We start from the raw sequence: 12697 nt of genomic DNA on the forward strand, positions 1-12697 counted from the left end.
TAACACTGGTGCTGGAGTTGAGTTGATTTCCTGCATCTTGCTGTGCATTTAGGGCCTCATCCAAGACCCATTGACTTCTATAGCAATCTTTCCATTGACATCACTGGGCTTTGAACCAGGTCCTTAGCTGAAGTCGAACACAGAAATTGGGATGAGATGTTTTGCAGTGTAAGGAGTTACAATTCTCCATGCTTTAAAACAGGCCGTTCCTCATTGGCAGCATTTTTAGTGAGGATCCTACAAGGGAGGAAGGGTAGTCTTGGACTCAAGAGACTTGGATTCGATTCCTGGCTCAGCCACAGACCTCGTGTGTGTCTGTGGGCAGGTCTTGCGATCTGCCTTATGGCTCAGTTCCCCACGTGTAAAACGGGGATGGTACCTCAAAGAGGGTGCTGAGGATCCGATGCATGAATGATTTCAAGGTGCTCAGCCATTACTCTAATGAGGGCCATGGAGACACGCAGCATCATTTTCTTTGTAATTTCTTCCAGTGTGATGAGCTCCCAGCTGTATTTTCATGCCTTTGCAGCTGTGTATTCGCTAGACGTTCTGCTCTCACGCTGGGCTGGAGAGTCCATTGTTGCAGGCACCTCCTCACCGGAGGGCTGTGTTGCCCTCACAAAGTTCAATTACTGTTTCAGTTCAACTGCTGGCTCTTGGTGAACATTCATTAGTGGAAAGTTCCCTGCGGTCAGCTGGCTGGGCACTCCCAAATAGCTCTGCATTAAGCAGGAGGCGGGGATGCTGTAACAGATGCAAAGGCAAGGATACAGGAGAGCAAGCTCCTTGTCTCCTGATCATTCATGTGAGCATTTGATAACCCCGCCAGTCACTTCCCGCATCTTCATCAGGAGAGATTTCTCATGCTGGACCTATAGGCCCTCACCTGGAACCAGCAGATGGCAGGTGAACTTCCTACACCAGTACAGATGGAACAGGTCGGGATAAATTAAAGAGGGTCCTGGCTGACGACAGAAGATTTGCTCCGGAGGCCCTTTAATTCAATGGGGATCTTTTCAGGGGCTTTGGCTCAGAGCCACAGTGGGGAGCTTTAAATCAAGACTGGATGCCTTTCTAAGAGAGGGAGAGAAGTTATGGGCTTGAGGCAGAAATTGTGGGATGGAGATTCTATAGCTTGTGCTCTGCAGGAAGTCGAACAAAATCTGTCTGTCTCTGGGTTTTATGCTGCTGCCTATCTGTCACTGTCCTATCTGAGCACTTTCCACATAAAATTGATAGGAATAGCGAAGTCCCTAGTGGATTTCATGGGGTCTCTTGATGATCATAACGAGCCCTTGTGTCCTTAAAATCTGTGAATCTGTGAGCGAAGGGCTTACTTCATCATGCCCTGTGGTATCAGGATGGGAAAGGGCTCACATGGCCTTAAACCTTGCCATTTTGCTGACTTTCAGTTGCTCAATGTACAGCTTTCATAGTCTCTTAATGCCGTTTTGCTGTAGAATCACAATGCGCTTTAAATGCAACAGCGTTGTCATTGCTACCTGTAGGAAATTGAAGACGAAATGATGCCTGATTTCGATGCAGGGAAGCCAATTTATTTTTATGTGTGCCATCGTTTCCTTGCCTTGGTTTGTGACGAAAGCCGGAACCGCTCCGAGCTCAGTCATCCCGTGTGTAAATTGCATTATAAATTTGTGTTTCTAGGTTTACAGATGCCTGCTCCGGAGTATGTAGTTGATGTAGAGTCGATGGACATTTTCCCAGTCGGCTGGTGTGAAGCAAATGGTTACAACCTCACACCGCCACACAAAGCAGTGTGTAAGTACACGAAACCACAAGCGAATAGACACCATACACATGGGTTTCTTAGTCAACATGCCACATGTACCTAATCTGCTCCTCCTACCTACCAACCTGCCTACCTAAATGGCCATCAGACTCTGCAGTCCTTGGACTGAGTAGTTAGTACCTGTTCACCCAAGGAATCCCTTTATGCATGGGACTATTTGCTGCTCTTGTGACTAAGGGTCGCGGAATGTGCCCCTGGGTATTTCTAACATGGTGGTAACAATGGTATCTGGGTTTTATCACGCTGAAATTAATTCCTCAGCCTACCAAGACCTTAAGGAGAACACAGTCCCTTAGAAATACTTGACAGAGACTTTAAGGGTGCATTGCAATCACTGGCCACAACTGCAGCTTGTGTAGACATACCCGAGCTAGCTTTGATCTAGCTAACTCAGCTGCCAGAGCCGTGAAGCTATGGTTGCGTGTGTGAGGAATTACTCAGAATTCTGGTCAGGTCTGTATAGCCTGCGTTGAACCATGTGGTACCATGGCTTCCCTGCTCTTGTACCCAAGTTAGGTAGATCAAAGCTGGCCCAAGTATGTCTACACATGCAGTAGTCGTACCCCATGATTGCAGTGTAGACATATCGTAAGTGAGAGACATAATAACAGAGAGGACAGGAATTGGACAGCACAAGGAACTGATAATGGGATACAGTGAGGATTTTTCCAAAGGACCTAAGTGAATTAGGAGCACAAGACCTGCTGACTTTCAATGGCACTTATGCTCCTAATTCACTTAGACACTTAGGGTAAAAGCTCTGTGGTGGGATGTACCTAAATGTCTAAGGGAGTTAGGAGCACAAGATCTGTTGACTTTCAATGGAGCTTTTGCTCCTAACTGAATTAGACACTTAGGGACATGCCACCACAGAGCTCTTACCCTCCAGGTCAGGATTGTGGAACACGTGTGGGGAAGCCGGTTCTGCGACTGTCCGTGCTGTACCCAGATGGTAAATAAAACCGAGGGCTTCCCTCTCCAGAGCGGTCAGCCTAGCACCGTTTCCCAACGCTAAGGATATGTCTACGTGGCAGCCGCGGGTGTGGACGGCAGTTCATGCAGATGTATCCAGTGCTAGCTGGGCTCTAGCTAGCTCATTGAAAATAGAAGTGAGGATGCTACGGCCCAGAGGCTTCAGCTCTGGCTGCGCAAGCCAAGTACGTACCCGAGGGATCAGCCCACGCTGAAGCCAACACCGGGGCTGCCTCACTTCTGTTTTTAGCAAGCTAGCTACAGTCCAGTGGGTGTGTCTACACGAGTGGCCATTCACACCCCTGCTGCAGTGTAGACCTACCCAAAGATTGCCCTTCGACACTGGTCTAATTCCATTGACATCATCAGAATTACTCTCAGTTTACACCATTAAAATTAGAACTGATTTTAGGCCAGACTCTGATACCCTTACTCACACTGGGTAGTGCCTTACTCCATGGAGAGTTCCATTCTTATCAAAGCATAGGAAGGTACTAGTTCATATGAGTAAAGGGTATCCAAATCTGGCTCTTAAATGGGAGCAGGATCAGGCCCCAAGCCATCCCTCTGTATTGCTGATTTAAAGTATCCATGTATTTAAAAAACTTGATTGTCCTGGAGATTTTATAGGACTAGCTGCTCTATTTTCTTACACCAGAGAGGAGAGATGCCGTTTATGTCCACGGGCCCAGATCCTGCGAGCTTTCTGCTTCCACAATCCCCACTGAGATTCTTATGCAGGAGCAGGTCCCAAATTCCTTAGTCCCATTAAGAGATGGACCTAAACCCCAAGGATGGACCCATGTGCTGGGAACCTTCCAAAAGTTTGGCTCTGGGGTTTGGGCCCAGCCCTTTAAAAAGAGAGATGCTGGGCAAAAAGCTGAGATCTGGATCTATGCTTTCCCAGAGTCAAGGTGGGTTCCATCCAGGGCTGTATATGCTGCCGCTGCAGCCCTTCTGATGCATGGAGACCCAGCCAGAGCCAGAGAAGTGGAGCCCAAAAGAGACTCCAAGCTGTGTCTCTCCCTTGTGGCGTGTGGTTGGCCTGAAGAGAGGAAGGGGTTGGGGAGAAGGTGGGTGTCGTGCAAGACCAGGGCAGAGGAGCAGCTACAGTAGGAGGATGTGTTAGCTTTCACCGCTTCTTGCAGAAACACTCCCACTGCTGCCCTGCAAGCAGAGGAGGCGCTGGGCAGCTCTTCGGAAGGTTCACCCTTCCCAACTCCGCCTGATGACGTGGTGAAGATATCTGATCAGTGGGGGAATGTGGCAGTCCTGGGTGTGGAGGAGAAAAAAGGGAGGATGAAAACCAGCATCCCCAGGGGAAGAGAACAGTTAATAATAGGGATAGCTCAGTGGTTTGAGCATTTGGCCTGCTAAACCCAGGGTTGTGAGTTCAATCCTTGAGGGGGCCATTTAGGGATCTGGGGCAAAAATTGGGGATTGGTCCTGCTTTGAGCAGGGGGTTGGACTAGATGACCTCCTGAGGTCCCTTCCAACCCTAACCTTCTATGAATACAAAAAGGGAAGGTGGTCAGCACGATCCTGCCCTCCCCTGTGGCCTGGTCATGTCCCCGGATTGAGATCCCGAGAACTGGTGTCATCAAATGAACACAAATCTCCCATCCCCAGCTGAAATAATTATCATCAGTCTGTTTATATTCATTAACATCTGAAAGGCAAATGTTCTTTTAAAACAAAGCGACAAACCCTTTTGAAGAGTTAAATATATCGGAGTCAAAAATCAGACAGACAGACCTAATTTGGAAGGCTACTGCCACGGCAACATTGAGTGGCCTTGTCACAATCTAGAGATGGGGCGCGACCGTGCTGGGGTAATCACGCTTGCAAAATGCAATCTTGCACATGTGCGCCTTTTATTTGAATATTTGCTAAGTACAGATCCCAGGAAAATCAGTATCGACTTTGCAGTAGCAAGATTAAAAGTACCAGCAGACCCTTTGAAACACTCGTTTTTTAATGGTGTGGCGGCTCATGTAACAAAAATAATAATATAAAAAGCGGGGCTGAGCGTGGAAGAGCCCTTCGTTGTGTTACATGTGATTTTATATTCCAGCCATTTATACAACAGACCATATATTTCTCTCTTCCTCTCTCATTTTGCAGTACGAAAGAAGAGGAAGATTGCAGTTGTGCAACCAGAAAAGCAGTAGGTTTCTGTTTAAAAGCAGTTTCAATATGTAGATGAATTCGATTCTCCTCTGGGGAATGGTGTACAACAGTTACAGTAGAACCTCAGACTTACGAACGCCTCGGCAATGGAGGGTCTTCGTCCCTGCAATGTTCGTAACTCTGAACAAAACGTTCGGGTGGTCTTTTCAAAAGTTTACAACTGAACATCGACTTAATACAGCTTTGAAACTTTACCATGCAGAAGAAAAATGCTGCTTTCCCTTTAGTTTTTTAGTCATTTACATTTAACAAAGTACTGTATTGTGTTTGCTTTTCTTTTTTTTTTTTGGTCTCTGCTGCTGCCTGTTTGCGTACTTCTGGTTCCAAACGAGGTGTGTGGTTGACTGTTCAGTTCGTAACTGTGATGTTTGTAACTCCGAGGTTCTACTGTCCATCATATTAGTAACTACAGTGTCAATCCTGCGGCTGAATATTTTGCAGGGGTCCCTTTCAAAAATAAAATAGCCACTAGTCTGAACAGGATGTTTCAGAGTGTTATCTCAGTAGGGTCTGCCCTGTAATTTGACTCTGTGAATTCCGGGACAGAAAGGCTGAATTCCAGCAAGTTGGAAAAAATTCCAGAATCCACAAAATCAAGCTGCCCACTGAGCCCTGTCTGGGATTGATGGGGTAGCTCATACCTTTACAAGCTGTTTCTGGCTTCCTGCAGACTCAGGCAGACAATGCTGCATCAGTTTACACGTGGTTCATGTTTTTAACGTTATCTTTGCATCCTTAAGCCAGAAACTTAATTTTTTTAAAGAAATTAAAGTTCAGATTCTGGAGCACAATTTTGCAGCCAGGGGTGAATTTCAGTGAAAGCCCCCAAATGCACGGATCCCTGACCATAAGACATAGCAGAGTCATTCAAGTTGAAATAGTGTTGTGTTTAAAGACCCAGCTGCTCAAAGGCAGAGGTTCTCAAACTGGGGGCCCTCAGGGGCGTAAGGTTTTTACTTGGGGGTCACCAGCTGTCAGCCTCCACCTCAAACTCCATTTTGCCTCCAGCATTTATGATAGTGTTAAATATAAAAAAAGTGTTTTTAATTTATAAGGGGGGGGCGCACTCAGAGGCTTGCTATGTGAAAGGGGTCACCAGTATAAGAGTTTGAGAACCGCTGCAAAGGTGTTTAGATATCTAACTCCCATTGATTTCAGTAGGAGCTAGGCACCTAAATCCTTTTGAGGATATAAGCCAAAATGGCAGTATTATAATCTCCATGCAGATATCAGGGTACTAAGTGATAACCATACTTTCATGAGACTGATGCAAAACCTTGAGTTGCTCAGGTTCTGATCCATCACCCAGGCTCCTGGTATTAAGTGCATCGTATTGTCGTTAAGCAGGTTGCCATCCGCAGTGCCTGTTGAGAAAATACCTCATGACCTTTGCCCACTTCCTCAGCCAGACACAACAGGTGAGTCTGTTCAGCGACTCGAAAGCTCCTTTATCATTTCAGACTTCATCAGTCAAAAGCGGTGTGGAAAAGCCAGAGGTGAGAAGTGGATGTGGTATACACAGACCTACACATACTCCCAGGGCCAGACCCTCAGATGGTGTAAGTCAGCATAGCTCCACTGAAGTCAATAAAATTTGATTGATTTACATCAGCTGAGGATCTGTGTGCACATGTGTGGGTCTGTCTGTCCCTTTCGCTCTCTCTCTCTGTCTCAAGTTACCTGGATTTGCCTCTGGGTGTCAAAAGTGTTGAGAGTGTGACCCTTGAAGAGCTCCATTCCAGACAGTGTCCTGATGTCAGGCCAAATAAAGCCCTGGTGTAAATAGATACAGCTGTTTCCTATTGGCATCAATGGCGTTGCACTTGTTTACACCAGAACTAAATTTGCCTCATTATCTTTCTGCGTGCCTATCTGTACAGCACATCAACCATTATTACAACCAAAAGTGATTTTTGTTTTCCCCCTTAATGAAGGTCGCATATTTTAGTGCATAATATTTAGACAGTTCATTACACAGAATCTAAATTGGGATTACTCCTTTGTTTGAAAGCCACGTTTTTAAATTTGCTTTTGTCCTGGTTTCTTCAAAGCGTAGATTACAGGGAGGTCACCAGCTTTTCTTTCTGTGACTGGTGCTTGAGGAGATAATAATACTTAGAATCATGAACTAACTAGCCCTTACGCCATTCCTGTGACAGTGGTACAGTGGGGAGTGAAATATTATTGTTCCTCTTTTACAGGTGGGGAAAATGAGGCAAATTCCATAGGCCACAAAAGAAGGTAGTGTCAGAGCCTCAGTTAGCGCTCTAAATCTCGATTCCTAGCCTTGTAGTCAGATCACAATAGGTCCCATTCCTCAACAGAGGGCTAGGGGAAGACATCAAGAATGGTAAAAGGGCCAGGAGAGCTATATGGAAATCTGGATATGATTTACAGAAGAGATGGGCTATGACTCAAATTAACATGACGAGGGCTGCCTCATTCCCCACAGAGCTGAGGAGCAATCTCTCCCAGCCAAAGCTGTAGAGCACTTAAACTCTCCAGCACTCTGTTGTTATTGAGGCCCACAATTCACCCACATGGTTACATGCCAGCACCATCCAGGCCTTTCAATCCAGGCGCAGGAGCCTGTACCAGGAAATTAACCCTTTGTTTGTACCGTTCATAGTAGCTGGTATGGAGGCCTAAACTCTTGTGCTTAAAGGAAGGCATGCCCAGTGGTTAGCATGATGGCTTGGGATGCTCGGGATCTGAGTTCAATTCCCTGCTCAGCCTGTTTGACCTGGTATAATCACGTATCCTTTCTATTCCTCAGTTTCCCATCTGTCATAACACCTCAGGGGAGGGTTAACAATTATGAGACACTCAGATACTCTGTTATTGTGGGCCCTATAAGTACTATTGATGGTGTCATGAATGAGATTTTTCTGGACACTGAGCTGTGCTTACCAGGGACCCAATCCTACCGCCAGTGGTTTTGCAAGCGTCTAGCAGAAAGAAGAGAGACCCTTAGGTTTGCTGCAGGAAAACAATTGCAGTCTTGGTAACGTGGCTTTCTTCTTGCAGGTACCGTCAATGGGCGATACTGCTGCCCCCAGCTCTTCATCAATCATCGCTGCTTCTCAGGTCCATATTTAAACAAAGGGAGAATAGCAGAGCTACCTCAGTCTGTTGGGCCTGGCAAGTGTGTGCTTGTGCTCAAAGAGGTATGGTTCATCTGTCTGCAGTGTGGGACTGGATGTCTGTGTAACAATGTGAAAACAGGGATTGTGGGGAATATGGACCAGAATTTCAAAACAGGCACCTCACTTGCATTAGTCTGCAGAAGAGAAGAGTGAGGGGGGATTTGATAGCAGCTTTCCATTACCTGAAGGGGGGTTCCAAAGAGGATGGAGCTTGGCTGTTCTCAGTGGTACCAGATGACAGAACAAGGAGCAATGTTCTCAAGTTGCAGTGGGGGAGGTTTAGGTTGGATATTAGGAAAAACTTTTTCACTAGGAGGGTGGTGAAGCACTGGAATGGGTTACCTAGGGAGGTGGTGGAATCTCCTTCCTTAGAGGTTTTTAAGGCTCCCTTGACAAAGCCCTGGCTGGGATGATTTAGTTGGTATTGGCCCTGCTTTGAGCAGGGGGTTGGACTAGATGACCTCCTGAGGTCTCTTCCAACCCTAATCTTCTATGATTCAAGCATGGGACAGACACAAGTAGCTGTGTCCAGGACAGAGAACCAGCATGGACCAGAACCCATTGTGCTAGGCTCAGTACAAACACAGAACAAAAATGATCCCTCTTCCAAAGGGCTCACAATATATGTTTATAACAAAAGACAACAGGTAGGTTAGACACACAGTGGAGCACAAGGAAACAATAAGGGCTTGTCTACACTTACTGGAGGATTGACGCTGTGGCAATGGATGCACCGGGGGTTGATTTAGTGGGTCTAGTAAAGAACTGCTAAATTGACCGCAGAGCGCTCTCCCATCGACTCCAGTACTCCACCGGAACGAGAAGCGCAAGGGGAGTTGACGGGAGAGTGGTAGATCTTAGCTACATCGACTTGAGTTACGCTACTAACATAACTCAAATTGCGTAGCTTAGATCGATTTACCCCCGTAGTGTAGACAAGGCCTAAGACAATACTGTAGGATAAGCAGTGGTCTTGCACTTTCAGCAGTCTCTCTAACTGACTGCAGCTTCATTGGATGATCAGAAAAATCAGTTTCAAGGTGTCTCAGATTGGGCACTAAAATCTGAGACACCCAGAAGACAGATCACTGTTTAAATTGTTGGCCTTAGTCCCAACAAGGGACTCTTACTCATTTTAAAAAAATATCTGTAGTTGTTTGAAAGGCTACAGTCTATTGTCTCACAGTATGGGAGGCAGCGCTACAAAAAGTGCCAAGATCAAGCTGCTTTTCCAGGTGCGATAGCGTGATTTGAAATTCAGGAATCCAAAACAGTCTGAACAAAAAGCAGGATAAAGTGTTTGCAAAGCAAAAGATGACCATTGCTAAATTTGAAAGCAAGGCCCAAGCATTTTGCTGATGGTGGATCTGGCTTTCTGCTGATCTTCTAAAAGAGAGCACGGGACAAAAGAAAGAGCATTCCCTTCAGTTTTGTAAGTGGAAGAGAAATGTGAGTTGCACTTGGGTGTGAAACATCCATTCCCAGCTGTCCAAAAAGCTTTCTTCCCATCAATAAAAATGGTCTTTTGTGGATTTGGCAGTGAAATGAGCAGGAGTGGAGATACCAGTTGACATGATGTGACATGTTGCGGTCCTTAGAGCCCAAATCCATGCAGCAGAGAGACGAGGGGGGAGAAAAGCCTTTTGCAGCCTTCGAGTCCTAGTTCATTCCCATGCAGGAGCCCAATTGTTATCAAAGATAACTCCACAGCTTGTCAGAGTCACATAACCCACAACATTTTGAATGAAATGAAAGATGTGGCCAGCTACTCAGCTGGTCTGAATCACGGTAGCTCTTGTGAAGTCAACGGTGCACTAGTGGAGTTACTCCAGCTGCAGATCTGGAAATTCATATATACGTACACACACACACACAGTATATATATATATTGAAGATCAGGGCTTCCAATAATCAATAACCAATAGTCAATAACCAATAGTCAATAATTAATCAATAGCTGATCATTAATATAGTTTGAATTTTATAAAGGAATTTTAAAAGACCTCGGCTAAGTCAGAGTGATTGAATTTATTAAAAGATTAGATATCAAGACAGCGCACAGCAGAAATAGGTATCAATCATAGTTACCACAATCCGTAGAACTGACCCTACAGTGGTGACAAGCTGATCACAGTCTTGTATTGGTTCTGATAATTGCTTATCCTTTGCTAATACTTATAGTAAGGTCCATTATTTCCTCTTTCCATAACGTAGATAAAGATACATGAGTCTGGTACTTTTAATAAATTTTTAAGCACATAATTGGGCATCTGCTTACTTACTCATTATTTTAGCATAGGTACGTTATATTTGTATATATATTCCTGTCCGTCGCAGTTGAAGACATTGCTTGCACAGTCAAAAGAACAGGAAAAGGTCACTATTTCTTTCTTAACAAGTCCAGCAAGCTTGTATTTTCCTTTCTTAGTGTAACCAAAGAGGATTATGGGAGTCTGGTTCATGAGTGAGCTAAAGTCTGGTTCGTAGGTCAACAGGCCCTGCCTTGTCACTGTAAATGGTGCCATTTATTTAAGCAAAAAGCTGTAAGTAAGATATTCAGTAACAGCAACTTGTCTCCTCAGAGTTACAAAAGAAATAGCAAGTAAAGCATTTGTTTAAATTTTTTGCTCTTTAACCAGACATTGTAAGTGGTGAAATAAAATTAACATAATGACAATTATAATTATTTGTAACACAATCAAACCCTTGAAGGTTACTTCTATTTAAGTATGCGACAATAGAATGTTGAGATCCCCATCATGAAATAACTGATTGAGATTGCTTTGCTTTTCCCATGCTGTTGCTAGTTTGCATAACATGGGTGTCTTTCTGATTTAACCAAATCTTCATAGTCAAGGTTAGTGAGGTAATGCAGACATCAAAAATGGGTATCATTGCCTCAATTTCATCCTGACGGTCAGACTCACTGTCAATTGTATACACCTCATTAAAAACTGGACTGTGGGTTATAACAGTTTGTCCAATCAGTGCATTTTTGTAGGATACAACAAAATTTGGAATAGTGGCAGATAGGTCATCCTCTCCACTTCACCGACTCGAGACTGTAGCAACTAGCTTCCCAGCCTCACTCAATTGGTCTGGACCAGGACGATTACACACGGGAGTGGCAATGTTGAAGACATCACACCTACACTTGTATTGATATCCCTTAACACAGTGGCTCTCAACCTTTCCAGACTGCTGTACCCCTTTCAGGAGTCTGATTTGTCTTGCGCTCCCCCAGTTAAACCTCACTTAAAAACTACTTCCTTTCAAAATCAGAAGTGTCACAGCACACTATTACTGAACAATTGCTGACTTCCTCATTTTTACCATATAATTGTAAAACAAATCAATTGGAATATACACTTACATTTCAGTGTATAGTATATAGAGCAGCATAAACAAGTCATTGTATAAAGTTTTATTTTGTACTGACTTCACTAGTACTTTTTATGTAGCCTGTTGTAAAACTAGACAACTATCTAAATGAGTTGATGTACCCCCTGGAAGACCTCTGCATACCCCGAGAGTTACATGTACCCCTGGTTGAGAACCACTGCCTTCATAGAACGAACTATGTGCAGAGCCCTTAATGACTGTGTGCTGTTAGGATATACCAGTAACGGTAGCAGGTCCAGGCATTCCTGTAGGGGGTGTCTTAAAGATAACCTTATTGAACAGATCACTGCCAGTGTGTTGAATACTGCAGTGTCAGGGTCTAATCTGGGCAAACACACTGCAAGGGTACATAAGGGACATGACAGCTGTTTTAACAGCAACTCTGCTTAACAATTCGTAGATTTAGTAGATTGTAAGGCCTGAAAGGATCATTATGATCACCTAGTCTGAGCTTCTGCATAACACAGACCATAAAATTCCATCCACTGATTCTTACACCTAGTCCATCAACTTGTGCTTGCACTATGGCTCTCTTTCCAAGAGACAGCCAATTTCCTTTTACAGACTCCAAGTAATGGATAATTGACCATGTTCATTGATAATCTGTTTCCGAGATTAATTACCCTCACTGTTTAAAAAAAAATAATGTTGTTTAGTTGGTTTTGGACTTTGGCATAAGGTGACTCTCCTCTCCTGACATACAAAAGGGGACTAAGCCAGTATTTGAAAAACAGGAGGAAAAAATGTAAAACTGTTGCACTCATTTTTTAATTTAAAATTTAGGAGCATGGCGAAGCTGCATAATTAAAACAGATGTCTCAGTCTTGGTGCTCAGAGAATTAAGCCGTTTAGACTGAATTTTAAGCATATGATTGAGCAAGGCGGATGGAGTTATCATGAGCTATCTGATATGGCGTTTGTACTATCTGTACCTTGTATAAGCTTTATGGATCTGATGGCACTCCAAGTGAAGCCAGTTTTTACCATTGACTTCAATAGGAGCAAGTGTGGGCTACATCCTCAGTAAATCTTTGTAGCTCTGACTTCAACTGAGCTATTCCAGTTTACACAGTTGCTTTATATTGTCATAGACTATGTATTTATGACATCATGGGCCAAAAACTGAATCCTTCCTGACTGGCGTTGGAAAGCATAGTGAAAGAGAAATACATGTGGA

General features: G+C 44.3%; 1 protein-coding gene across 3 annotated transcripts in view; it reads left to right on the forward strand.

Moving 5' to 3' along the window:
* The window catches only part of SFMBT2 (Scm like with four mbt domains 2), a 194804-nt gene that overhangs the window by 151044 nt on the left and 31063 nt on the right, over positions 1–12697 (forward strand). For 2 of the 3 annotated variants that reach the window (XM_077836919.1, XM_077836910.1), the window contains exons 12-15: positions 1666–1779; positions 4907–4949; positions 6317–6390; positions 8000–8139. In XM_077836919.1, coding sequence (XP_077693045.1) covers positions 1666–1779; positions 4907–4949; positions 6317–6390; positions 8000–8139 — 371 coding nt within the window. The remainder of the gene's footprint in view (positions 1–1665; positions 1780–4906; positions 4950–6316; positions 6391–7999; positions 8140–12697) is intronic. The other variant, XM_077836926.1, reaches the window with a different exon arrangement.

The sequence above is a fragment of the Eretmochelys imbricata genome, chromosome 1 (assembly GCF_965152235.1).
Source record: "Eretmochelys imbricata isolate rEreImb1 chromosome 1, rEreImb1.hap1, whole genome shotgun sequence".
Classification (NCBI taxonomy): domain Eukaryota; kingdom Metazoa; phylum Chordata; order Testudines; family Cheloniidae; genus Eretmochelys; species Eretmochelys imbricata.